Source organism: Ornithorhynchus anatinus, unplaced genomic scaffold, assembly GCF_004115215.2.
Source record: "Ornithorhynchus anatinus isolate Pmale09 unplaced genomic scaffold, mOrnAna1.pri.v4 scaffold_264_arrow_ctg1, whole genome shotgun sequence".
In the NCBI taxonomy this organism is placed as follows: Eukaryota; Metazoa; Chordata; class Mammalia; order Monotremata; family Ornithorhynchidae; genus Ornithorhynchus; species Ornithorhynchus anatinus.
Window position 1 is genome coordinate 333,690 of NW_024396743.1, and position 26,830 is coordinate 360,519.

The 26,830-nt window shown below is 57.1% G+C and overlaps 1 protein-coding gene across 1 annotated transcript in view; it reads left to right on the forward strand.

The window, feature by feature from the left end:
* Positions 1–26,830, forward strand: part of FOXK2 (forkhead box K2) — a 43,240-nt gene that overhangs the window by 13,816 nt on the left and 2,594 nt on the right. The window contains exons 5-10 of the mRNA XM_029056778.1: positions 22,114–22,308; positions 23,405–23,552; positions 23,833–23,979; positions 25,404–25,597; positions 25,825–26,000; positions 26,482–26,796. Coding sequence (XP_028912611.1) covers positions 22,114–22,308; positions 23,405–23,552; positions 23,833–23,979; positions 25,404–25,597; positions 25,825–26,000; positions 26,482–26,796 — 1,175 coding nt within the window. The remainder of the gene's footprint in view (positions 1–22,113; positions 22,309–23,404; positions 23,553–23,832; positions 23,980–25,403; positions 25,598–25,824; positions 26,001–26,481; positions 26,797–26,830) is intronic.

Below are 26,830 nucleotides of genomic sequence, written 5' to 3' on the forward strand. Positions count from 1 at the left end.
CTGTGCAAAAACCAAGTAACCCGCTTTCCAGGAAATGCGAATTATCCCCAGAGGATCTGTTTTTCCCTCCTCGCGATTGGCCATTGCCATCAGAAATGGTTACGTGGTCCGTTTGGCCCCGGTGTGAAAACTCCTCTATTTAGGCTGGCGTTGTTATTATTATCGAACGGTGACACCTAGCCCTCTTGCTCTAGTGCTTTCATCCCGGGATATCCGATAGCTAGAAAGTATGCAGCGATTCTCCCATTTCCCCGTAGTAAGTTTTTTTTTTTACCGACAGCCGTTTTCAGAGAAATGGATATTGTTGACAGAAAGATGGCTGGGGCCTAGTTTGCTCGTTCATCTCCCGCATTTCCGCTTAGAAGACCCCACGGCCTCCGACAGAGCCCTCGGTGGGCCTCGGGGGTCTTGGATTGTGATTTTCCAGATCCTTTGAAACCGCTCGCCCGGTTGCGAAGGTGGAAGATGTTTTTGTTTTGGTGCGGTGGAAGTCGTTTTGCTCTGGTGATGAAACTTGGCAGAAGTGGGGTTGGGTGTGGAATGGTACTGTTCAGGTAGAGTCGTGGCTTAATTATGCAGTTTGGTAAAATGAATCCCAGATTGGCCGTGTGTGGGTATATATATAGACGGGTCTAAATGTGTGTGTGTGTGTGTGTGTGTCTGTGCGCCTGCCTGCCTGTCAAGTTCAAAGATGCAGGCACCGACCGGTCTGAATGAATGGTTGTACGCCGGTGGTCTTCCCCGGGGATCTGGTAAATACCTCTTGGTAGTTACAGGTGTGACAGGAAGTCTGGCTTTGCGTATTCAACTGCTCTGATCAGAAATAGTTCCGGTTCTCGACTTGCCATTTCTGCTGGGAAAAAGTAGGGGATCATTTTGACACAATGGCCGTCTCCTCAGTGTACTGTGGGGTTTTAGGTGACCTTAAGCAGTGATCCAAATCCTCTGAAAAACAATTTATCTCCCCAGTAATCGTCCATCCGTACGTTCTTTGGGTCTGAATAAGCAATAGGAAAAAAAAAGATTTGGCGGTTTTAGTTGCAGGTGGAAGCAATTGCGGGGCGATTGTGGGAATTCAGTCGGCAAAGCTAGAGTGGCTGGGTTGGATTTTGGCGAAGGTACCGACAGTCATTGAAACAATCTTCTCTAATTTGATCTTGGCGCTCGCGAGTGACAGTCTTGACAAAGATGAAAAAAGCAAATCGTTCTAAGCCCAACAGACCTACAGAGTGCGGCAGGCGTAGTAACGAAACATGTTCTAAATGTGAATTTCCTGTATCGTTCAGATTTGTTTTCCTGTGGATTTGTGTGGCTGTTTGAAGAAGACCAGGAAAATCTCTGGGAAGGTAGTGAAGAAAATTTGAAGTATATGATGAGCGCGTGACTCCACAATAAATGATCCGCTCTTTACCGTGATTCAAAATTAACACCCAACTTGAGTATGGGGGCTCCTGATTAACAGAGGTTGCCAGTGTGGCCACGCGAACTCCAGTTTGCCCGAATCAGTTGGTGTGCAAGGGGACCACCCCTACATCTATCTGGAAAATGTTCCCTTTTGTTGCCCTCATCCAGGAGTCTGAGATGCAACACTGGGGATTTCGGTGGGGCAGTGGAGGAGGCTTTTGCGGGGCGAGGTTGAAGAATGTGGTCCTTGTTGATGTTTGTACGCCTGGCGGTGACATTGGGAGCGCCTGAGCACATAAGGCACCGCCTCTCCTGCCGACTGTGCGATAGTTAACTCCTCTCCAGTCCTATTCCCAGAGCGGAGCTGACATCAGTGCTGGTGCAATAAGGAGTAAAAACCCAGAGGGGAGGCGGGAGGAGGGGGTGGGGGCGCTCCGGGCAGCAGAGCTTCCTCCAGCTCTAATGAAGACCCCTGGGGTTGGGGGAGGAGGAACAGATTTCCAAGGGTTTTTTTTCCAAATGTGTTTCCGAACGCGATGGAGAACTTTGTTGTCGAAGCAACTCCGATATCCCCAATTGAGCGCCTCGTCGTTTTGAGTTCCCTTCTTGAACCTTTCCAAAGAGCGTGTGCCCATAGTGGCCACCAGCCTGCCTGCCGGCAGCCCGGCCCACAACTGCCCGGAACAGAGAAGCCAGGAAGGGCCGGGGAATCCCAACGGAGCCGGGACTCTGGCGTCAGCCGGGTGGCTTTTGTGTCCCACCGAGCAGATTGGCCACCCAAGCTTCTGCCGGGAGCGGGGGATCGAAATGGGATCCGGCCCCGTCCGCCTCGGAGCCCCGGCGTGTGGCCCCCGTCCTTCCAGGAACCCGCTTCAGAGGGTGAAGGCGGCAGCGGGATCTTGGAACCGCCTTGGCCCGACCGGGTCCCTCCTCCGCTGCCTGGGTCCGAATCGCTCGGGGACCAGATTTGAGACCCGCTCTCTCCGATGTGGCTCCTGCCCCACCAAGGTCCGTGGAAGCAGAGAGTTGGCAGCTGTTTAATAATAATAATAATAATAATAATAATAATGTTGGTGTTTGTTAAGCGCTTACTATGTGCCGAGCACTGTTCTAAGCGCTGGGGTAGACATAGGGGAATCAGGTTGTCCCACGTGGGGCTCACAGTCTTAATCCCCATTTTACAAATGAGGGAACTGAGGCACAGAGAAGTTAAGTGACTCACCCACAGTCACACAGCCGACAAGTGGCAGAGCTGGGATTCGAACTCATGAGCCCTGACTCCAAAGCCCGTGCTCTTTCCACTGAGCCACGCTGCTTCTCAATGGGGCAGTTTCCAATGGGGTGGGTCACTCAATCCCCTAACTAAAGAAAAGACGGGAAAAAAAACCACTGTGAATTCCGCCCTACGATACTGCTTGGGACCGCTTAGCTCTCTGCCGGGCAGTGGGAAACGGTCTTGTGGTCCGGTACCCAAAAGGCCAAGAGCCTCGTGTGTGGCTGGGATGATTTTTGAGGAGGTTTAAGGTGCACCTTCCTAGGGAAGAGCCTAAATGACAAAGATTTCACCTTTTCTTCTCAAGTTTAAAGTCTGTTGTATGAGTCGTTTTGACGGTTATGATTAAAAACAAACCCGGTGGGGGGAAAGATTTCCCCCTCCCCCAGAGCTCACAGAGGGGATGTCCTCAAGCAAGTCACTCGATTCATCGCCTCAGCCCCCCCCCCCCCCCCCAGCAGTACGGGAAGGCTGCGGAAACGATGATTGCGGTATCGAGGCAGCGCCAGCTCTCTGCCAAGCACTGGGCTGAGCGCTGGGGTAGATCGAGGACCATCAGATGGGACGCTGATCACCCCCGCCTCCCACGGCGCCAGGCCCTAGGACCCGGTTCTGCTGTGGACTGAGAGCTCGGAATTTCCCCAGCTCCCAGATGCCGCTGCAGGGGAGAGACCGCTTCCCAGCCAAAGCGGGGTGAGGCCCGGCCTGATGGTGGCACGGGGCCGATCCCAGACCTCTCTCAATAGCATCGTCGCGTATTTCCCTAGGATTCCGTTCACAGACGCCCTCGCAACCTGCCCAAGTCGGCGGGCGGGGAGCGAAGCTGCGCCTGCGGACGCGGGCCTAGCCCTCCCAGAGCCCCCCAGAGCTGGCGATGGTTCCGAGAGGCCCAGGGGAGAGCCGTAGGGAGGTGCCCACCATTTCCCTCTCGGGGTCTTCTTGAGGGCTAACACAGAGGCCCTCCAGGTGCGGTTGGTGGGAGGGCTGCCTCGTCCAGCAGCGGGAGGGCAGGGCGATCTGCAGCCTCTTCCCTGGAAGGTCGACTTTCTGGGCCCCTGGACCTCCTGGCCAATGGGGCAGATCCTCCACTCTCAGGAAGCCATGGGACAGAACCGAGCGCCGCCCCTCACCGCCCCCTAATCTGCAGCCAAGTATAAGGATGTATACAAAAGTACTGTGGGGAGAGGAGTGGCATGAATCCCCAAGTGCTTAGCGTGAATGGGCTCCAATGCAGAGGTGACCTAGTAGGGAGACAAAATAAGGTGGGGAGTGCAGAGATTAGTCAGAGAAGGCTTCCTGGTGGAGTTGTGGTTTTAGTAGGGCCTTGAAGATGGACAGAGCAGAGATCTGCTGGATATAAAGGGGAAAGGAGGGCATGAGTACGGTGTGGAGAGCGAGTTTGTAGAACGGGCACTGGATTGCTTGGGGGAGAGGGAAGCTCAACTAGTCAAACCCGTGGGGCCTCAGGCCCAGTGACCCTCGGCCCTGCCCACGACATCTGCTCATCTCATCTGCCCACGACAGGCCTTCAAAGGCTCCCGTTGTGTTTGACAAACAGAACCACCGCTAATACTCGAAGGCTTTGAAGATCTAAAAGGTGAAATTGCTGTAGCTCTCGTGGGGTTTTTGTGCTAACAGGGAACGTTTCTGCTAATTCTGTTGCAGTGTACTCTCCCAAGCACTGAGTATTGGTGTTCTGTGCTCTGCACATAGTAAGCATTCAATAAATTCGATCGATTGATATTATTATTATTATTATTACTCGGCAAAATGGCAGGAGGTTGTGCAGGGTCCCTTCCCCATGCAGTCCCTCTTGTTTTTGAAATCTTGGCCCCATCCAAAGTTCTGGACAGGGGAGAGGGAGGCCCCTCTGAGCATCAGGCTACGGAACACCATAAAGTGGCTCCTGGGCGGGGATGGGGGTGGTGGGCGAAGGAGGGAGAGTGGTGGGGCGCCTCTTTCCGCCCCAGGAGCGGTGCTTCTCATGACCAGTGAGTCCTGAGATACCCCGAGCCCAGGGACTCGAAGCCCCAGAGGAGCTCGGCAGGTGGGAGTTTCAAAGCTGGACGATTCCGTTTGCAAAGGGGCACGGGATGGTAGCGCTGAAGCCTGAGCCCCATTAGCAGCCCTACAGAAACCAACCGGTCTCTGCGACACGAAACTGATGGAGAGACAAGCCTAGCAGGAGCCGGGCCCAAACGGGCACATTTCCTCACTGTCCTTCAGCTAGTCCAGTAGAAATGCTAGTGCCCCATCCGCGTGGTCACCACTCACAGGGCCGTTGGCAGAACCCGTCAGGTGGCGTCTTGGAGTCTTGGGTTACGTGGCGAGTGTCTGCCCCGGGATCTCGGGCTCCGGACTCGTGACCGTAGTGGGCCTCCGGCTGAAATAACCGTTCTTCTGGTAGTTATGGTTGGTGGAAAAAGCTGAAATGACATTTCGCCCCTGGGCCCGACCTGGCATCATCAGTTCCAATGGAAATTGCAACTGTTGTAGGTGGGAACCTAATAGTACGTTCAGTGTGGTTATGGTCAGAGAGGCTGCGTAAAGGCGTCATTTTCTTACTCAACGTATCTGTTCCTTAAGCACTGGCAGTTAGAAAACTCATCTTGTGACTCGAAAACTGAGCACATTGGATGGGGAAGTCACTGGTAAAGAGTAAATGTGGAACTTGTGATGTTATTTTTACTATTACTTTTCAGAATGTAACTGCTGGAAGCACAGAGGGAATGTATTGTAAGCCTAATAATAATTATGGTATTTGTTAAGCATTTCACTGTGTGCCAGGCATTGTGCTAAGCACTGGGGTGGATACAAGTAAATTGGAGTAGACAGAGTCTGTCTCCTGTGGGTCTCACAATCTCCATTCCCATTTTACAGATGAGGTAACTGGGGCCCCGAGAAGTGAAGTGACTTGCCCAAGGCCACATGGCATGCAAGTGGCAGAACCGAGATTAGCACCCGTGACCTTCTGACTCCCAGGCCCTTGTTCTATCCACTCTGCCATGCTGCTTCTTCCCCTCTTGGGAATCGACCACCTCCTCGCTCCCGCCCCGCCCCTCTTCCCCCCGCCCCCGCAGACACCCCTTTCTGGAAACCAGTTTAAAAAGCTGTTAGAGTCAGCAGGGTCAGAGTCGGAAAGCCCGTTGAACTGCCCGGGAGAGAGGTGCAGCTTCAGAATAAAAGAGCTGCTAGTGACGCTCCACCGGGTGTTTTCGACCCCGGAGCCGCGACGGTGCGGGACGACTCCGGGCCAAAGGCCGCTCGGACGGCCCCGGTTCATCCGCCGTGGCGAGGCCGGAGGGCGGACACCTTTCCTGCCACGGCGTCTGCTCTGAGAAGCTTTGGTCACACCACTGGATCAGCCAGCCGGGAACAACCCCGCACACCCCGGGCACGGCCGGAGCTGCGTGGGATGCCCGACCCACCAGGCCGGACTGCCAGCCGCTCTTGTGGATGGCTGGCGGGTCTTGCTTTCCCAAGGGATTTGCAGGAGCGTTTTTGGGCATTGCTTTGCCTGCCAGAGACCTTCCAGCCATTCAGTCGGTCGGTCTGTCATCGAGCCGGTGCCTATGGGGGCAGGGCCCCGACTAATCGTTTGTGAGAGCCCCCGAGAGTTAATGGACCCGCTCCCTGCCCTCCAGGCCCTATAACCAAGCAGGGGAGGTGGACATTGAAATATCAATGTAAAGGCAGGAAGGAGGAGGACAAATGTCACATGAGGGAGGACTCGAGTCATATTAGGGTACGAAGTGACGTACAGAAGCGGCACGGGCAGCATCCAGCTGAGAAGTTGCTGTGGAAAAGGTGAAGTGGCAGTTGCGGAGGTAAAGAGTGGGGAGATGAGAAATAGATTGGGGAAGAGGTGTGATTTCATTAGATGAAGAGACCCGTGGGCCTGGCGGATTTCGGAAGGGAGGGAGTTCTGGGGCAGCGGGGAGGGCGCGAGCGGGCCGTCGGAGAGATGAGCCAGGAACCTGGGACTCCAAAAAAAAATTCTAATACCCTCTTCTTATAAAAGTAATTTTTGTAGTTTGCCGGTGCTGCTCCTTAAACCAAATCACCAGTCGATAGAGTGGGAAGATAGGAGTATCTTTCGTGAGGGCTTTCTGGATGCATGCTAAGTGCTTTGGAGGGGCACTAGAGTATGAAACCGGTCCCTGCCCTCCGGGGTTTACAGTCTAAAGGAACCGGACACTTGGGCCTGGTTCTCGGCTTAGTTGTGGAATCCTAGCAGACAGTGCTCATAGTGGTGTGTTTTCAGAGCCAAGCTGTGGTAGAGGAGTGCACAGCCTAGGAGCTCAATCCCTTTTGATGACCCTGTTTTGTGGCAGAAGGGAAAGCCCTAAATGTTCAGCAAGAAAATGTAGGCTGTTCGATCTTCTGCCATGGTGAAGTTGGGCAAATAGAGAGAGGCTTTGAGAGTGTGAATTCCCCAAGGGAGGGTCTAGCCCGTGGTCATCTTGGGGAGCCCTCGTGGGGTCAGCGGGCCGAGGCTGGGCGTCGACCTATAGAGCGTCCTCCCTTCTCTACCCACCGAGATGGCATCCGCGGGTGGGAGGGTCTTAAGAGAGGTATTCTGGGCGGAGTCCTCGGTGACCTCCTCCCTTCTGGCCCACAGAGGCAGCCCCCTCCATTGAGTTATTTCTCGATCCATTCAGTAGAGGTATTGGACATGACCCTGGCCCTGGGGGACTTTGCAGTCTGGGTGCAGAGCAATGTACAGAGTGCTTGAGAGAGAACAACAGAAGTAGCAGATATAATCTCTGCCCTCTTCCAGTTTCCAGTCTAGCGGAGGGGCAGCCGCTGAATTAAATTACAGAGAGGAGGAGGCGGTTGAGTGCTGCGGGGCATCTTTGAGCTCTCCGGCGTCAGCCGCGGAAGGATCGGAACCCGGAGTTTACAAAACATGGCGCTTCTGCCTGCGGTGGGCCGAGCGGGTGACTGCGATTTAGAAACTGAGCCAGAACCTAGGTCACAGAGACTCACCTCTGCTTCTGACACTGTTGCGCTCTAGACGGCTAGTGTCAACTCCCTGCCTCGGGCTCCTGACGACCGTCACCCACCCCGCTGTCACTGCCCGGTCGGGCCTGTTCCCTGGGCTTTGGGACAAGGCAGTCCTCGCTCCTGCCCCCTCCAGTTTGGATCCCTTTTAGAGAGAAGGGGCCGCCGGGCGGGGGTCACGGCACACGTGAGGGTGGGCGCCTGTGTGCGCGGCAGTCTCTCTGGGTCACCGGTCTCAGGACTGGGAGTTCCAGCATCCCCACCACACCCATGTGAATGCCACGGGTGTGGCCCAGACCCAGCCTGGACCCGTTTTCTGGGGTCTGGTGTGGGAGTTCGGGGGAGTCCAGGGTGGCGGGCTGGAGAAGTCTGGCCCTCCTCTCTGCCCACCACTCCCTGCTGCGTTCTTGCTTGTTTGTAAATTCACTATTCTGCATCCCTTAAAGTCATGTAGGAAGTCCTGGACAGTTGAGATTCTTATTTGTTTTAGCAACTGGAAAATGGATGGTTTTACCTGTATGTCCAGAAGATCTCAAGGTATCTGGACTTGCTTTCAGCCGCCTACCCGTAAGAGGCACATGTTCTTGCTGGAGCTCCCGCTGCTACGGTCGGTTTCCATCTGGGGTCGCTCCTTCAGGACCCCCGTCTCGCCCGGGGGCATCTTGCGAATCAGTGGCCGGGGGTGAGAACTGAAGGGCTGGAGCCAAATGCTGAGAGCCAGCGGCCTTAGGGCTGGGATCCGCTGGCACTCGGCCAACTGGACGCACTCTGACCATCCAGGAGAAGGGCTGAGGAAACCACTTTGCCTCGCCCCCGGCCCCACGAACCAGCGTTTCAAAGACTGCTAAGGAATACAGCGGAACGGTGAACTTCTGCCAGTTGCATTTAGTGGGGAGGATTGCAGCTCTGAGTTAGTGTCCAGAAGGGTTCTGTAAATTCAGCTGGAGGATGAGCCACTTTCCACTTTCCACAGGTTAATGCGCCTTCAGCCCTGGGGTTCACCTTTGGTCTTCCCCAAGGCTGTCCACATTCTGCAGTTGGGGGAGGGGGCTGACCAGTGAGGCCGCCCCCGGCCTTGGTGGGGAGTTGGGGTGGGGGGTGCGACTTTCTCAGGCCAAGGTTGACACGTGGTCCGGTGCCAGGGTGATGCGTGGCTGCCGCCAGAGGCTTCCAGCCGAGGGCGCCCATCTTGGCACACACCCCAAACGCCTAGAAGGCAAATTAACCCTCTTGTGTCCACAGCTGGACAGCGGGAATGGGGCGGATCCCTGGGGCGATGGGCCGGGACCACCCTCCTGCTGAATCTTTCTGGTCTCCAAGACAGTCAGGGAGCCAGGAGGCCCGGGTTTCCTCGTGAGAAAGATAGCCTGGCCCCGGGCCTGAAGCCACCTCTCCCAGTCCACCTCCTCCCTCCTCGCGGGGAGGATTGAGCTGCCCCTGCCCCTTTACTCTGGTGCATTCATTTCTCTCACCACCCAGAGCCCAAGCCTGTGGCTCCTCCCTTGCCTTCCATGCTCCTTCTCCCTCCTCCACCACCTCTCCCAACTCTGCACAATTAGCCTGGGAGTGAGGGAGGGGAAATCCATGAATCTGCGGGGGGGGACCCTTGGACAACGGTCCCACTTTTCACCAAGCTGGTGGACAACTGGCTCCTTTAAAGGGAAAATCCTTCTAAATACGGCACCCCCACTCCTCTGGGGCCGGCAAGAGGAAGGGCCGTATCCCAGTCTCTCTTGGCTTTAAGCCTGTCGGCTGCTGTCTGTTCTCTGGGGCCTCCGGTCCCACCTGCTCCATGGCCTTGAGGACTCGTAGCCTGAGCAGGGGTTCAGGGATGGGGTGGGGGCGTCGAGACTGTAGTTAGTCTCCTTGTGGGCAGGGATCGTGCCTACCAACTCTCTCCAAGCGCTTAGCACCGTGCTCTGCACACAGTAAACACTCGGTAAATTCCACTGGTTGCTCGAGCAGTATCCTGGCCCCAGGGGCCTTTCCTGCTGCTTTTGGAAATTCTTTCAATGGCTTCACCCCAACTTTTGTCATTCCCAATCCTATCAGGGTGCATTTCTAACCCTGATCCTGTGGCAATCCACAGAGACTCTGGACTTCTAGGTTGCTAATTAATATTTTTGAAGCACACTGAAATATCTAATTAGTTAATCTGTGCAATCAAGGCCACCGTCGTTCACTTGAGAACAGCCAGTAGTGTTCACAGGTGGGCTGGGCTGCTGGAAAAAGCTTGTGGGAAGCAGCGGGGAAAGAGAAGGGGCAGGTGGGGGGGGGGGAGGAGAGATTGCTGGTCTTCAATTGGCTCCGACCTATGTTCCAGAAAATCCGGTTGCCAGGAATATCGCCAGTGTCCTGCTGTGGGGAGTCATCCCAGACCCCGGTCCAGAGGGCATGACTGGCTCCTTCTTTCTCCTGGTTCTGTTTTCAACTTGAAGGACTGTGTCAGAAAAAGTTGGATTTTTTAAATGTTCCACTAGTTCCGCTTCTCTTAAGCATCTGTCTCTTTCTGGGTAGTGAAGTGAGGCCCTCAGGAGTCAGAGGCTGTGCCCTCTCCATGCCATGCCACTTCAACAGTGTGTGCCCGGTGCCCACGGAGGTTGCAGCGGGGGCCCTTCAGCTCTAGTGTCTGGTCCTGGAAGCAGGCAGAAAGATGGAGGCGTAGTCTGCCGTTGGGAGGAGGTCAGAGATCAGTCTGCCAGCCAATGACGTGCATCCAGCAAAGGGTTCTCGTGGCCAGCAGCCAGGCCAGCAGCGTCAATTTGGGTATCCTTGGGGCGGGGTGGGGCTGGCCTGAGCAGGGCAGGACTGGTCCCAGGACCTTGGGAGTTCACGGCCCACTGGGGAGAAAACCGGAGGGCGCTGGAGTTGTCCAGCCAGCAGTCGGCTCCCTCGTCTGGCCCCGGTGGGCAAACTCAACTGTCTTGCAGGTAGCCAACTGTCCAGGGCCACAGAATTTCATGCACTGAGCCATCCAGGCACTTCTTGGCTAAGCATCTACGGATATGAGCCCCCTGATTTGGTGCCTCGGAACTGGGCTTTACTCTGCCGATGCCTGCTGGCTGTGGGGTGAGGTGGCAGGGATAGAAGCGAAACACAGCTGATCCCCAGTTCGCACCGTAGTAAATAGATTCAGCACCCTCTCCGAGCCCGATCTCCTCATCATAGAGAGGGTTACGGGACGTGAAGAGGCCGGTCCGGAGGAGGAAGAGCAGTAGTGGGAGTCAGAGGCCCCGGGCCATCACCTCCAAGTGGCGGCCTTCTCTAAACAACCCCTCAGAGAGGGAGAGGGAGAGATCTCTGTGGGGCCTCTTCCAGGCCAGGGGATTGAGTGGGTGCTCAGAACGAGTCTGAAATGTAGCCTGAGGCTGTGCCAGACAGACCGCAAGTCCTGGGGGCCAGGCCAGGGGTCCCCCGCCGAGGGTTCCAGCAGCAAGGAGGGGAGAGCCTCCCACCTGAGCCGAAGAGGTAGGGGGCCCAAGGGGGCTGCTCTCTTCACTTTCCCTTTCTGGGATTCGGGGAAGATGATGACACAGTTTTCCATGTGTTTGGTCTGCACCTCTCCCTGGAAATGAGGAAAATTCCCCTAGGAGGCCTTGCAAATTACCTAAAAACTAGTTTGGTGAGAGAGCTAATTAGTAACTTTTTATTAAAAAAAAAAATTAGATTCTAGAAAGTGGGTTCCAGTGGATAATTTAGGAAATACTTGATTAAAATAATTTTTGATCATCTGTGAAATGAGCAAAATCGAATGTTGGTTCTTTTAGGAAGGGCTGCCTGCGCAGCGGGTGAAATATTTAGAGAGCTGCTCTTCCTCCCTGACCCAGGCTGGGAAGGTGACTCCACTGGCTGATGGAGTTAGAGCCAGTGCAGTTGGAGAGGAAGCAGAGAGGTGCGAGCCTCGGGGCTGGTAGGGCAGCAGCCCCAGGCCTGCCGTCTCTGAGGGGGTACCCTGCGCTGAGTACTGTGGGTGGCCGGAGGTTTCCGGCGGCCAACTCCAGTGTGGCCCCCATTCTTCTCTCTCTGTCTCGGCCCTCCCCACTTCACCCTTCCTTGGCCACACTCTCTCCTACTGCAGACTACTCACTGTACCTCAATCTCATTTCTCTCGCCTCCAGCCCCTCACCCAGGTCCTCCCTCTGGCCCGGAACTCCCTCCCCCTTCGCATCCTACAGACCTCCCTTCTCCCCACCTCCAAAGCCCTCTTAATATCACATCTCCAAGAGGTCCTCCTCGACTAAGCCATCGTTTCCTCTACTTGCCCTCCCTCCCTCCTGCGTAACCTCCGCCCTTGGATCCAAGTCCTTTAGACATTTGATAGTCATCCTATCCTCAGCCCCCATGGCACTTAGGTCCATAGCTGTCACTGATTTTGTGTCTGCATCCCCCCGCAGACTGTAAGCTCCAGGTAACAGGGAATGTGACCAACGACTTTTGTATGAACTCTCCCAAGCGCTTAGTACAGTGCTCTGCACAAGGTAAGGCCTCAATAAATACGATTGATTGATTCATTTGGCCATGGCCTGGAGTGCTGGGGAGAGCAGATGGGGGTCTGGAAAGAGGGGCTGCATAAAGATTCCCGAGTGGGTGGGAGGGGCAAACAGTGGCTTGGGGCTGCCCCTCGCAGGTCTCCCCAGGAGCCTTTATCCGACAGGCAGAGCAGGTCAGAGTTTAAACTCCAGCCGACAGTTGTGATAATATTGTTATGAATTATTATTAATAATTATTATCATTACTATTGGTATTTCTCCAGCGTTTCCCGTGTGCCGAGCGCCGGGCCGTAAGCGTGGCCTTAAGGGAGCCGGTACTCACAAACGACTAGCTAAGCAGATTCTGGCATCTCTGCCAAAGGCCTGGGTGGACAGCTCACGGGACCCCCCCCCCCCCACCTACAGATGCCGGCCCCCCAGTTCTGCTCCGCGGTCTTCTCCTCGGGATCGCCGGCGGGCACTTACCGCTTCCGACGCCTCCTCTCCCCAGCCTCTTCCCGCTTGGGTCCCTGCTGGAAGTACATGGCGGGTCAGGGTCTCAGTCCCATTGTCTGGGGTCGGTGGTCGTCCAGGCTCCTGAAGGGTCTGAGGGATTGCAGAGAAAGGCAGCTCAGAAGTGTAAACAGATGATTACAGACAGAACATTCGCACCTTAACCATCTCAGGTCACCTGCTGTCCCATCTTTTTATAAATCCACTAAGCAGTTCAGGTTTTGAAATGGCAGTGTTCTAGACCGTGCCCGCTGGTCACTTCTCTCCCTCCCCCTTAGACAGGCAGCCCCCTGTGGGGCAGGGATGTGGCCAACCTGATTATCTCGAATCTGTCCAAGCATTTAGTATGGTGCTTGGCAAAGAGTAACGCTTAACATACACTACAATCAGTCAGACAGTCAGTGGTATTTGAACGCTTACTATGTGCAGAGCATTGTACTGAGTGCTTGGGAGAATACAGTACTACAGAAAGAGCGGAGACATTCCATGTCCATAACAAGCTTACAGTCTAGAGGGGGAGAAGGACATTAATTTGAATAAATAATTTATAATATGTAATATAAAGATCTGTACTTAAGTGCTGTGGGGTTGGGGTGAATAGCAAATGTCTGAAGGTCACAGATCCAAGTGCAGTTATCACCACAATCATTATTATTACCATTATTATTATTATTCACCAAGTGCCAGGACTGTGTTGGGCTCTGCCGGGTGACAGAGAGAGGAGGGAGCCTGGCTGAGTTTGGTTGGGGGGTGGAGGCGAGGGTGCAATTGAAAATAAAATCCCCAGGCAACAGTTGAGTCCTTTTTCCATGATCAGAGAACTGCAATGTGCTGGAAACATGTTTTCCCACGTCTTGTGTCGCATCAGAGAGAGCACTCTGGGAAGCAGCATTTTGGGGTGTCTTTAGGGAGCGAGACTCTTCCTTCAAACCCAGGTCAGACTCGGAGGTGGGGGCCAAGTGGGCCGTGTTAGGATATGGACGCAATGAGGGCCTGACTCTGTCCCTGCAAGGGAGAAATAGCTCATGCCCCTAAAATGTCAGTGTGCATGTTACAATCCAAGACAACAGTGACCCCCATTCTACCAGGCTCCAAACAGAAGACCTGGGGTTTTTTGTTTGCTTTTTATGGTATTTGTTAAATGCTTATTATGTGTCAAACACTGTTCTAAGTGCTGGGATAAGTACAGGTTAATTAGGTCACACACAGTCCCGGTTCCACGTGGGACTCACAGTCTAAGAGGGAGAACAGGTATTTAGTCCCCATTTTACAGATAAGGAAACAGGCACAGAGTAGTTAAAGGTCACAGAGCAAGCAGATGGCAGAGCTGGGATTAGAACCCAGGTCCTCTGACTCCCAGGCCCAGGCTCTTTCCCCTAGCCCATGGGGCAAGGGGGACAGAGCCGGAGCACAGCAGGAGGCGATGAGGGCGTGCTGAGGGGCCGCTTGGCAAGTGGGGAGCTCCGGTGGAGTCATTCTCTTCTCCCAGGGAGAGCCCCAGGGAAAAGCAGCCTTTCTGGGGATCCGGTTGAAGCCAGCTGGTCAGCAAAGGAGTGGGGGAAATTTGAAACCTATCCCAGTCCTGTTCCGGTTCCGGTTCTGGTTCTCAGCTGCCCCGAGCCTGTTTTCTTACCGGCCTTGGTTTCGTCCGGGTGGTTCAGTTGTAACTGCTTGGGAGGGGAAATGTTGGACGTGCAAACTCATTTGTGTTGCATCTGCCTTGTAGGAAGACCAGCCCTTCTAGATGGCTCTCGAGCGGGGCGTCCAGGGCCGCGGGGCTGGGGCTGTCTAACTGGAGCTGTGGTGGGGGTGGATGTTTGGCTGCCTGGATTTGAAACCGGAGCCGCTGAAATGTGCCTGGCTCTGACCTAGTTTGCCGGGAATAGGACATGGAGCCGGGGGTGCCGGAGGAGAGAAGCCACGGCTCCACGGATCTGGCTGCGTTGGATCGGGGCGCGAGCCCGGGGTATTCCGCCTACTCCTTGGTGCGTGGACCGAGGCTGCCGCCGGCCCGCCTGCCCCTGGGGCACGGGGCTGAGAGGTCCGGGAGGGGGTGGAGCTCCCCGGCTCCAAGAGACCCCGATGCCGTGGAATGCCAAGGTGGCCACTTGAAACCCTGCCCCAAGCCCTCACCCCATCTCCGCCTGGCCCCCAGCAGTGAGCTTCACAGGCATCTCACTGTTGGCACCACAGCTAGGGAAACTGGGCAGAGCTGAGGCTAACTTCATCCCGCCCGCAGTACGGACAGCCTGTCCCCGCTCTGCCCTTTCCCCTTCTGGAGCCAATCTAAATGCTTCTTTCTTCCTTTTGGTTGTGGTGACTGGGGGTCGGGTCCAGGGAGGGCAGAGGCCGGGGTAGCGATGGGGGCTGGGCCCGGCGGGGCCCTGGGCAGAGTCGGGGGCAGACAGGCCAGTCAGTTCTGTGTTCGTGTTGATGAGTGAAGTTGTGGTGGTCATAGCAGCGGGTGTTCGAAGCTTAGCTGTAGGCAGGTAACTCCTCTCCCCCGACTGTTTCATGGGAAGAAAATGCTGGAGGGGGCCCAGACTCTGAAATCCACAGAGCCTGGGGGCATTTTGTAGGAAGTGTCTGGTCCCAAAGCCGTGACTCCAGGCTTTTTTGGAGCTAGTCGGAATGATTTGCTAAGTTTCTTCACGGTCCCAAATGTGACTTTATCTTTACCAGGTGGGGAACCTGTAGGGCGCACCCGTGCCTATGAGCGACAGGGCTCTGATTTTTACTGAGATCGATGCCAGCCAGGAGCTGGGGGTTGCCCGTTGCCAGCATCCGTTCCCGGCCCTGGCACGGCCCCGGCCCGAGCCCTGGCGGTGTTTGATCTCTGCCTGAGCCAATGTCGCTTCTGGCTCGCCCGGCCTCGGATTGAGTGAAATGACTCCCGAGGCCACAGAACCAGCCTGTGTGCCCAGCTTCTCTGCCCCACATAGAAATACCAGAAACGCTGGTTTTCCAAATCGGCCGGAGGGTCGGGGGGCTGGGGGGAAGAGTCCTTTTGTGTCCACAGGCTGGGGAGCCTCGAATTCCAGAGGAGGGAGCAGGGTGGGGGAGAGGGGGCTCCTTTGTGTTCCCAGGCCGGGGAGCCTCAGATTCCAGAGGCCTTACACAACCAGTTTTAGTGAATTAGCGTCTGCTTTTCCGGCAGCAGATGTGACAAGCAGCTTTATAAGCTGCTTCCCATCGATCGTTGCTCTCCAGCCCTTTTGTGTCTTTCTTTGGCTCAGAGAAAAGCAGTGAAGAGCCTGGTTTCTACAGTAACTGCTGCCTGGGTAGACAGACATTCCTGCCTGCAGGCCAGAGCCTCCCCTCCCAGCAACCTTTGGGGCGTTTCTGTCGGGCTTTGTGAGCCTGCTCCGCGCGCCCGGGGTTTTTTCTGCCTGAGCCGCGGCAGGAACGAAGAATGACCTCTCTGCATGGGAATCGGGGCCCCCAGCCCCACGCACCTGGGATGGACGGGTGGTCCGGCCCCGAGCTCTCGGCGTGGGGATCCGTCCCCTGCGGACCTCGGGGAGAGCACACGGGGCCGCGGTTTTGGAGGCGGGGCATGGCCGGGGATCTTCTGGGTCACCCTGTGGCACCCAGCGAGTCTCGGGAGGGAGGAAAGGCAGTCGGGCAGGAAGTTTGGGTCGATAGTTGGTGGGGCCGGTGGTCGGCGAGCAGAGGTCTGCCCTCCGAGATCGCGTCTGGGGCCGATCCGGTCACCGACAGCCGTGCCCGCGCCAGTTGTTCAAGCACATGCGTGGATGAGATGGTCTTCGCTCGAGAGATCTCCTTCTGGTTTAAGGCAGCCACGTCGGAAGTAGACTATGGGGTTAATCGCCAGGGAAGCTAGTAAGTGCCTACTCTGCACCAAGCACTGGGCTAAGCGCGGAGGTAGACAGAAGATAATCAGACCGGGCCCGAGCTTGCGGTAACTAGAAGCTGGGAGAGCCCAAGGTCACGCAGCAGACTGACAGCAGAGCGGCACCGGAACCTGGGCCTCCCGCCTCCCACCCTGCACTCTTCCCACAGGCCACGCTGCTTCTCTGATGGAGCTCCTCGGCTGCCTAAACTCCTGTGGGAAGGGGCTCCGAGGAGAACCACGGTCTGGAGCTCCAGAGGGCCCCAGCATGTTCAAGTTAGCACTCCCCTGCTCCACCACGGGCCCGCGACCAAGCGACACTGTCACTGTTGGCATCCACCCTCACCCCCCTGAGGCTAGCGGTCAGGTTCCTGTGGGCAGAGTTCATGGGGCGTTGAGGTTTCAACTACTTTCCTCCGTCTCGTCTCTCAGAGCTGAGGAAAAGCAATGTTTGCTGTTCATTTTCTTTGCCCGTGCCACGAGAGCCCAGGATGACTCACCTGAGTACCCATCACCCCAGGCTCTGTCCTATGATGCTCCTCCTGGGCCAGGGGCCCCCATGAAGCTGGAGTTCCTGGGGGGCGTTTCATCTCTGGATCAAAGCGGGGTCCGTGTGACTTAGCCAAAATGAGATGTCAGCTGGGACTTAGAGGAGTGGGAGCAGTTTTATTCAGGCGCAAAATGTGTTTTCGTTGGCACAGAAGTGCTGAATCTCTTCCTCATCTCGAAAGCTCCCATTGTCATGGTCTTCCCGCTTATCGTCAGTACTTTGAGAGAAGCGTGGGGTGTTGAGGAGGGGGGCGGAGCGGAGATCATGTTTCTGGACTTTTCCTAGAAGGTTTTTAGAAATAAATCCATTCCTGTACTGCGGTGACCGTATTTCTAATACCGGAACTATTTTTACTGTCAAATGAGTTTTCTTTTAAGATTAGCTCCAGCTTGTCACTTGCGAGGCCCTTCCTGGGTAGCGTCGGGCCTGCAGTTCCGACTGGTCCGGGAGCGGATGGAGGGAGCCGTAGGGGAGCCCGGGAATGGCCGGACCCCAGTGTCCGGTGGGGTGGCCGCTCCCGGCCAGGGTGGCGTTCCGGCTGTGGAAGAGGAGGAGGAGGAGGCCATTTGCTCCTGCAGTCTCAGCGAGGCTCTCCCGTGGTTAAATCAATTGGTTTGTCAATTTGGGCTTACCAGTGTCATCTTTGTGGTTCAGAGAAGATGGGATTAGTCCAGGCTTAATTCTTCATGCCCCAGCAGGCTTTGGGGGGCTCTCAGTTGGGCCCAAAATGCTTTCAGGCCACCTGGGTTGGAAAAATGAAGACCGGGGCCCCAGGGTCAGAGGTCGGCCCGACTTTCCCAGTGAAGTTGCCAGGCTCAGAGCTGTGCTGCCTCAGCTCACCTTCTCAGGCTTTGGGGACTCCTTCCCTCCGCTCAGGAGGAGAGATGGAGTCGGGAGGACAAAATGGGGGATCAGTCCATACCCTGGTTTAGGGGAGCGGCTCTCCCACGCTGCCCCTGCCGAAGGGGAAGGGGGCCAGAGTTGTATGGTTTGCTCTGTTTACAGTTGCCCAACCCAGGAAGCACATGACTCTCCTTTCCCCATCAACAACAATACCAGGGTAAGGGACCTAGGTTAGGAACCGGGCCTCCAGACCAAGTCAGTGGCCACGGAGCCTGCCCTCCCAAGCCACCAGCTAAATGCTTGGACCCAGAACCAGTATCTGGCAACCAGTATCTGGAGGAAGCCCCTCCGATCTCCCATCACTCCTTCAAGTCCACCTCCTCTCAACTTCTTCACTCCATTTCCCCCCACCCCCATGCCGACAGGTCAGTTGAGCTTATTTTTAGCAGTGTTAGAATTCATTGTCAGCTCCAGCCTGCTCCCGTGCCCTCTCCGCTGAGCTCCCCGCCCCCGCAGTGGGGCCTCCCAATCCTTCCCATCCTGGGCAAGAAGAAACTCACCGGAGACTACCGCGCCAGGCTCGGGCCACTCCCCCCACCCGCAAGGCAGTTGGGTCCAACTGGGAGACGTCTGATGGATCTGGGGTAGCAGCAGAGCCCAGACCATTGGAACCCACAGGTTCGGTTCGATCTCCATAAACCTCAGGGGAGCCTTCGATTTCAGCCACTTCTCCCCCGCGAGACGTCACGTCGCTCCCCGAGGCTTCACTGACTTGGCAGGTGGTAGCTCCATCCATAGCCAGCCTCCCAACAGAGGATTTCCCCAGGGGGTGTGGGGAAGCGGGGAGGGAAGATGGAGAGACTTCTGCAGAAAAGGAATCCACACCAAAGGTAAGGGAAGAGGGAAGAAAGCAAAGACACTTTCCTTGTGTGCTCCAAGCACCCGGTATGGTGCTTACTGACACCTGTTAAATCACGAGGAGGAGGAGGAGGCGTGGTCTGCTGCTGCAGAACCAAACGGGGCTCCCCCTCGACCCCTGGACATGACAGTTTGGGCATAGCAGAGCGTCAGGCGCTTCAAGTGGCCGAGCATCCGTAATAAAACGACGATGGTGTTTCTGTGCTTGCAGTTTCCCAACCCCTGCTCAGTGCTGGGGTCAGTGTGAGATAATCAGATGTCTCTACCCCCTGGGGAGTGGCGGCCAGAGAGCCAGCCAGGGGATCATGGGATAAGAGGGGCAGGAATGTGCCAGTGAGAAACAGTGCCCCCCCCAACGATACTTATTCGCGCCATGGAGAATCAAAATCTGCCAGCTCCCTTATGGTCCTTCCCTTGATTCCCCAGAGTCTGGTCTCTCCCGGGATTCCGCTGGCCACCCCCCGACTTCCGTTCCCTCTCCCCAAGTTCTTCAGGCCTTACAGCCATTCCTTTGCGTGGGCTTCCTGTTTGCTCAGAGACTCGTTGCATGGAGCAGCTGCAACCTTGCTGTCTTACTCTAGTAAAGATCTCTGCTGCATTACTATGGCAAATGAGTTTCTACCCACCGGGCTCTTCGGGGAAAAGAGAAAATTGGAGCTGGCATTTTGGAAGCTGACTCCAGCTGGGCGCTGGGATCAACCCGTAAGCCCCTGGGTCTAGGCCCTCACTTATGATCTGGGAGGGGGGCTCGTGACCGTGGCCTGTGGTCTCCATTTCTGTCCCACTCAAGTCCCCTGAGACGGCCTCACTCCCAGCAGACGTGGGCTGTGTGCCTCCGCGTTTTGTCTCGTCCAGTCCAGTGCGGTGAGCTGTTCTCAGCTCGCCTCGGACAGTCGTTTGTCATCTGCAGTTTCAGGCCTCGCCACTTCCCATCGCTTTCCGCCGCCGTCGACCCAAAAGTGCCATCTTCCGGCCTGTGGAGATGCAGGGTAACTGCTGCCCGGGCAGGCGTGTGGGCAGGTTCACCCTCTCCCAGGCCTGGCCCGCTTACGTTACTGCCTGCTGGGCCTCTGGCCAGGCCGGACGAAATGGCTGTGGGTGTGAATGCAGAACAGGTGAGAGCACCGCTGTATTTTAAGAAAGCTGACGGTCCCCTCCTCGGAGAAGGGAGAAGTTTTGAAGCCGTCATCGACTTGTGTAGCATTGAGTTCTAGCCTCTCTACCACCCCATCTCGGAGAGCCCTCGGGCCGTGATGTGCACCCACCGTGCCAGCTCGGTTTAAATATAACGTCCAGCCCGTCCCTGTTCCTAATGCCGATGGGTCTCAGATCTTCCGACCCCAACTTGGGAGGCACTCTGGTGTGGGAGGCACGGTTTCCAGTTGTCCGTAACTTACCCCTGAGGTCCCTGTGCGTCCCGAATCGGTCTGGAAGCTCGTCTGCCCGGGAGATCCCAGGGAGGGGCTGGGGGTCGCTGGGGCAGCGGGTAGAGATGGTGCCGGCCGGGACCGGTCACGTGGAGACGGTGTGAGGGCTGCTGGCTCCTGGCCCCTGGAATCTCGGTGAGAGGCACCGCTGGGCACCGTGGGCTGCTTCGCCGGAGGCCTGTCGAACTGTCTCTTAGATGCTTTTGGCTGGAATTCCGGTTCCCGTTGGGGGAGCCTGGCGGTGTGAGAGTAGACTGAACGCTGACATCCGGGAGCTCCGTCGTCGCGACCCTCGTGCGAAGGAGCGACCTCCCTTGTATCCATTCCCAAGCAGCTTCGTTTCGTCACCACCCAGAGCCACCCTGGCGGCCTTGGGCTCTCCGATTTCCGTTGTTTGAGTGTAGAGAGATCGTGTCGTCGGCTCAGCCCCTCTGCGCTTTTGGGAGGGGCCTCTGAATGCAAATCCCATTTCTTGCCTCCCCACTATAAAAGTGCCATCGTCAGCCTCTGACCGAAGGTGGACAGTGCCTTCCCAAGACTGGGCCGTGGCTGCCCTGGTCAGCAGGCGGAATGAAGTTCAGGCGAAGCTCAGTTAACAATGTGTTTATGGAGAGCGCACTGCTATAAATAGCTAGGTCTCGTTGTTTAATTGGGCAAGCTGCGAGAAGGAACTTGTCTTCCAAGGGGAGAATTGGTTGTGAGAGGCGAAGAAACAAACCTTTGTTCAGGTAGTTTTGGACAAGATTAAGGATTAATTGTCAGCAGCAGGAGCAGCTCTTGGCAGAGGCTTCTGGGTGATCTGTTCCTTGACAGCAGTCAGGGCTGAACTGAGTCAATGGGTAAAACCAAGGGGTCGCCCTCTTTCCCCAAGCTGGGGATGGGGGGAAGCCAGGGAAACTCATGTGAGTTCATGTTCCGGCTCTCATGAAGAAGTTGGAGAACATTTTGGATAGAATAATAATAATAATGCTATTTGTAAGCGCTTACTATGTATCAGGCACTATACTAAGCACTGGAGTGGATACAAGCAAATGAAATGGGACATAGTCCCTGTCCCATGTGAGGCTCACAGCCTCAATCCCCATTTTACAGATGAGGTAACTGAGGCCCAGGAAAGTCAAGTGACTTGCCCAAGGTGTCACCGAAGACAAATGGCGGAGCCAGAATTGGAACCCGTGACCTTCTGACTCCCAGGCCCGTGCTCTAACCGCTACAGCCCTTGAACATATCTACCCCCCTCCAGCCACTGCACCCTCTGATCCCGTGCCACCCTGTGCCCTTGCCCACCCCATTGCTCTAGACTCCCAGCATCCCTTCAGAGCTGCATTTTCTGGACTGGATGCAGTTAAACCCCATCTTTGTGGCACGCTGGGGATCTGACGATCTGACCTATTTAGGCCTGTGGTGGCTTAAGTGATCACAGATTTTAAAAATTCCTTTCCTGAGCCACTGCAATATAGTAGTAATAATAGTATTTGTGACATTTAAGTGCCTACTATGTGCCAAGTACCGTACTAAGCGCCGGGGTAGATACAAGGTGATCAGGTCAGGCACAAGTCCCTGTCCCACATGGGGCTCACAGCCCAAGCAGGAGGGAGAACAGGTATCGTTGAATCATCATTTTACCAATGAGGAAACTGAGATGTAGAGAGGGGAAACGACTTGCCGAAGGTCACGGCAGGTCACAGGTGGTGGTGCCGGGATGAAAACGCCAGGTCCTCTGACTCCCAGACCCCAGGTTCTCTCCACTAGGCCCCGCTGCTTGCTGCTTCTCATTGCTCACCGCCTCCCCGACCCCATGTGCTTTTCCAGGGGCGCACGCTGTCCTCTCTCACTCGAGCTCTGTGTTTGGTTTTCAGGTGCACCTTCAGGTTTCCCAGCACAAACATCAAGATCACGTTCACAGCGCTGTCCAACGAGAAGCGGGAAAAGCAGGAGGCCCCCGAGTCCCCGGTGAAGCCCGTGCAGCCCCAGATCTCTCCCTTGACGATAAACATTCCAGACAACATGGCTCACCTGATCAGCCCCCTCCCTTCTCCCACCGGAACGATCAGGTAGGCGCTGGCGGGGGCAGGTCCCTGGGCGCTCTGGCCTGCTGCCCTTCGGGCCAGACCCAGTTCCCCAACCCTCACCCCAATCTGGGAATTGTTTCAGCGTCCCACTCGCCCACAGGAGTATACGCTCCTTTTGGGCAGGTGGGACTGGGCACTTCTTCCACCTCCAACCCACTCGCCCAAGCACTGACCCGGATATCGGTCAGCTGGACTGGGCCGGGCGGAGCTCGGTGGGGTAGGCCGGAGGCCTTCTTTGGCACTCGATCACCATCAGCCAAAGCCTGCTGTGAGGTCACCCCCGGGGCGCTAGAGGAACACGCCTTTTCTTAAACCGCTGAGATGAACCAATGAGGGGCAATGCAGAGAATTCCTGATTGTCCACCTTCCGTTTATCTGCGCCGAGCGTGGTCCGGCCCCTTCCCGCTGCAATATGATGCCCGTTAGGTGTCGGGCTGGCCTGCCTCTCCCCACTCTCTTCCTCACCTACTCTGTAAGGCGGGGGAGGCAGGGGCGGTGCCATGGGGAGGGTTGGAGGGCAAAGGCTGGCAGTGGCCATCCTAAGTTGCGAAGAGCAGGGATTTGCTATATAGACCGCCGAAGCGTCCTGGGCGGTCCAACTTCCAGGGCTGCTTGGGGCTGGAAGCAGAGACTGGGTCAGGCATGGTCTGGGGCAGGCCCAGGGGACTCGTGGTGCCAGGCTGCTAACTACAGCGTTGTGTGACCCACCTACACCCCCACTCCTACCAGCCCTTCTCTGCTGCAGGGACAGAGGTGCCAACTGCCAATTTACCTTCCACCTCAACTGAAACAAAACCAAGGAAGGGGCAAATCCTTCCTTGCTTGCCCAGAGGCCGGCAGACACCTCAGTCAGGGTAGGGGGCCACTGATTGGATGGGGGAAACAGCTTGGCGAGGACCCTCCAGGGACATCTGTCCTCCACCCGAAGTAGGGTCGGCCCAAGACCAGTCTACTATGCTGGGGGGCGAGCACAGGCCCTGGAGCGCCCATGGGAGCCACTGCCCGACCTTCAGCAGGTGCCATCCACTAACAGGTGCTTGGTGTATGTGTCTCTCTCTCTCTCTCTCCCCCCTCATAGTGCTGCAAACTCCTGCCCTTCCAGCCCCCGGGGGGCCGGGTCTTCAGGGTACAAACTGGGCCGGGCAATTCCGGCAGACCTGCACCTCATGGCTGACCATTCCCAGGCAGAGAACGAAAAGGAAGCTTCGGGAGGAGACAGCCCCAAGGTCAGGGCCCCGGAAGGAGGGGTCTCCCTGACCCTCGTGGCGGCGGGTTGGAATTGGAGGATCTGAGTTAGGGCTCGGGCTGGGGGCGGGTAGGGAGCATCGCAGACGGGTTGCCGGGGGGGGGGGGTCTCTCCCTAGCAAGTGCCAGCCGGAGAAACGTCCGGGGCCCGGCAGCGAGGCTTGTGGCGGAGGGAGGTCCAGAGGAAGCCCCGGGGAGGGAAGCCAGAACGACCGCCCGCCCCCCGAAGCCAGCAACTTCATTGGGTTCTCTCTTTTCTAGGATGATTCAAAGCCCCCTTATTCCTATGCACAACTAATAGTCCAGGCAATCACCATGGCCCCCGACAAGCAGCTCACCCTGAACGGGATCTACACGCACATAACCAAGAACTACCCGTACTACCGCACGGCAGACAAGGGCTGGCAGGTAAAGGCCACGAGCGGGAAACGGCCGGCGGGCGGCTCGTCTTGGGTGGGCCGACCAGCCGGGACCAGCTCTCTGTGTGCCTTCCGCCCCCCGACTCTGCTGATTCGGGGGAGCGGCGGACGTTCCGAATTCTAATCCTGGCACCGGCTATAGACTAAGGCGGGTTGCTCCTGCCTTGGGTGGATGGGCCGGGGTGGAAATGTTTCCCTTCAGAGATGCGCTGTGGCTGGACGGAATGAGGGGTGGGGAAGGCAGTAGTATGTGGCGCTGGCATACCGTGTTCAGAGCGCAGTGGCAGCTACAGACAGAGTATCCGGTCAGGCCTACCGCACACCGAGTCCATTCCCACTGACCAAGCGGACAGAGAAGTGGAGCTTATGGAGACACACCCATTTGATCAAAGCGTGCCAGCTCCATTGCGGTGTGTGGTGAGGCGGCGGGGCCAGTGTGGTTTCCTTACTTGGCCCCGTCGGGACCACGCGGGTGCTGACTTTTCAGACTCGGTCAAGACTCAAAAAGGGGCTGCCACCCAGAAATGGCTTCGGATTTGAATTGGGAGATTTGGGGAGAGTCTCTGGAAAGATGCAGTGCCTCGTAGCGCGGGCCTGGCAGTTAGAGGACCTGGGTTCTAATTCCCACTCCACCACTTGTCAGCTGCACGTCCTTGGGAAAGTCAGTTCACTTCTCTGGACTTCAGCCTCCGTATCTGTCAGACAGGGTTTCACTACCTGTTCTCCCTCCGCCTTAGACCACGGGCCCCTGGTGGGAAAGACTGCGTCCAACCTAATGGTGCTGTATCCACCCCTGTGCTTAGTACAGGGCCGGGCGCATAGTAAATGCTTAAGAAACACCATCACCATTATGGTCATCATTAGTAACGAGGCTTAGTGTTTGGGGACTTGGCGCAATTCAGAGTCAGTGGTGTCGGAAGGGGCCGGGGAGGTAACGGAGCCATTCTCGCGGACACGGAAACCAGTTGGGCAGTCCAGGCTTGGGAGCCCTGCAAGGTGTGGGGGGGGTCTCACCAACACTGAAAAGACTTCTCCACCACCAGCCCCTCCCCTGGGATTGCTCCTGACCGGGGGGCGGCCAGCTCAGCAAAGTTGCTGAGAGGATTGTCTTTTAGCAGCTCTCTCCAAGCAGGAAGGGGGTTAACCCCCAAATCCCTGGATCCCCCCGGAAACGGAGTCGTGATTATTGCCGAGCCACGTGGGGTGCCCCGAGCCCCGCCGCCTCCTCCCCCACCGTCCGATTCCCAGACTCCTCTGTGCCCTCCCCATCCCGGTCGAAGGAGCGCGTGGTGGGGCCTCGTTCAGCCTGGGGGCTGCGTTTGTGCCGACCCAGAGGTCGTCCCACCGCGTAATCCTGCGGGCCCGCACGGCAGGGAAAGGTCCGAACTCCCCCGTCGCTCTTCCGTTCCCTAGAACTCAATTCGTCACAACCTTTCCCTGAACCGTTACTTCATCAAAGTTCCACGATCCCAGGAAGAACCGGGAAAGGGCTCTTTCTGGAGGATAGACCCGGCCTCCGAGAGCAAGCTGATCGAGCAGGCTTTCCGGAAGCGGCGGCCCAGGGGAGTGCCTTGCTTCAGAACCCCCCTGGGATCGCTCTCTTCTAGGTAAGGTGTCTCCCCCACCCCCTACAAGCCCCCCCGCTTGGCCCCCAGTCCCAGGCCTGCCCGGTAAGCCTACCGGGCCTGTGGCTGTGGAGGCGGTGCCCTCGTGTGGACGGGGCTCCGCACTGCAGCTCCAGGCCAGAGGCTTGGGGGGCCACCGGTCACGGGAGGGCTAGCGGTCAGCCGGCCGGCCACGTTTCTGTCCGAACCCTTCTTCGTTGAAAATGCAGAAGCGCCCCGGCCTCTCCGAATCACTCCGGGGGGCTGTCGGCCCACTCCAGCGGCGTGCAGACCCCCGAGAGCCTGTCGCGCGAGGGCTCCCCCGTCCCCATGGAGTCCGAGCCCAGTTCCCTGCAGCCCAAACTGGCCGTGATCCAAGAAGCGCGATTTGCACAGAGCGCCCCAGGTGAACGGGGGGTCGCGGGGGGGCGGGGGGTGGGAACGACGACCCAGGGGGCAGGAGGCGGGATCGGGTGCCCCGCCGCTTGCCCCGTCTGTCCTGGGTGAGGCTTTGGCCTAAGCACCGTAGTCAGGGTTCCTACATCATGGGAGAGACCCCCCCCACCCCACCCCACACACACACCGGCAGGGCTGCCTGACTGCACCATCGTTCAGAGTAGAGGGAAAGGACGGGTCCTGTGCTCCGGTCCCCTAGAAGGGCCGCACGTCTTGGGAAAGGGCAGCGTTCCACACCTCTGTGTTTAGTCGCAATCACAGCGTGACACGTACGGGACTCACCAGCGTCCTCGGCGTTGTGGGGGGTTGTGAGGGACGGGCAGTTCCTCCACGGCTCAGGGCCGGGGTCTGGGGCGGCGGCCATCGGGGGACGTCGGGGCTCGGATGCCGGTCCGGCTCCTGACCCGATGGGCGCCGTCCTCCGCGGCCAGGCTCCCCTCTGTCCGGCCAGCCGGTCCTGATCACCGTGCAGCGGCAGCTCCCGCCCACCCTCAAGCCCGTAACCTACGCCGTCGCCGCCCCCGTGACCAGCGCGACATCCCAGCAGCCGGTGGTGCAGACCGTCCACATGGTCCAGCAGATACCGACCGTGTCGGTCACGAGCGTCACCGGCCTGGCGCCGGCCAGCTCGTATGCGGTGGCCGGCCCGGCCGTGGTGGCTCAGGCGGCCGTGGTGGCGCAGGCGGCCGTGGTGGCCCAGCCCAAGATGGAGCCTCACGAGAACGGAGACCACCGAGAGGCGAAAGGTGAGGCGGACGGGGGCCGTCCTGGGGAAGCTCC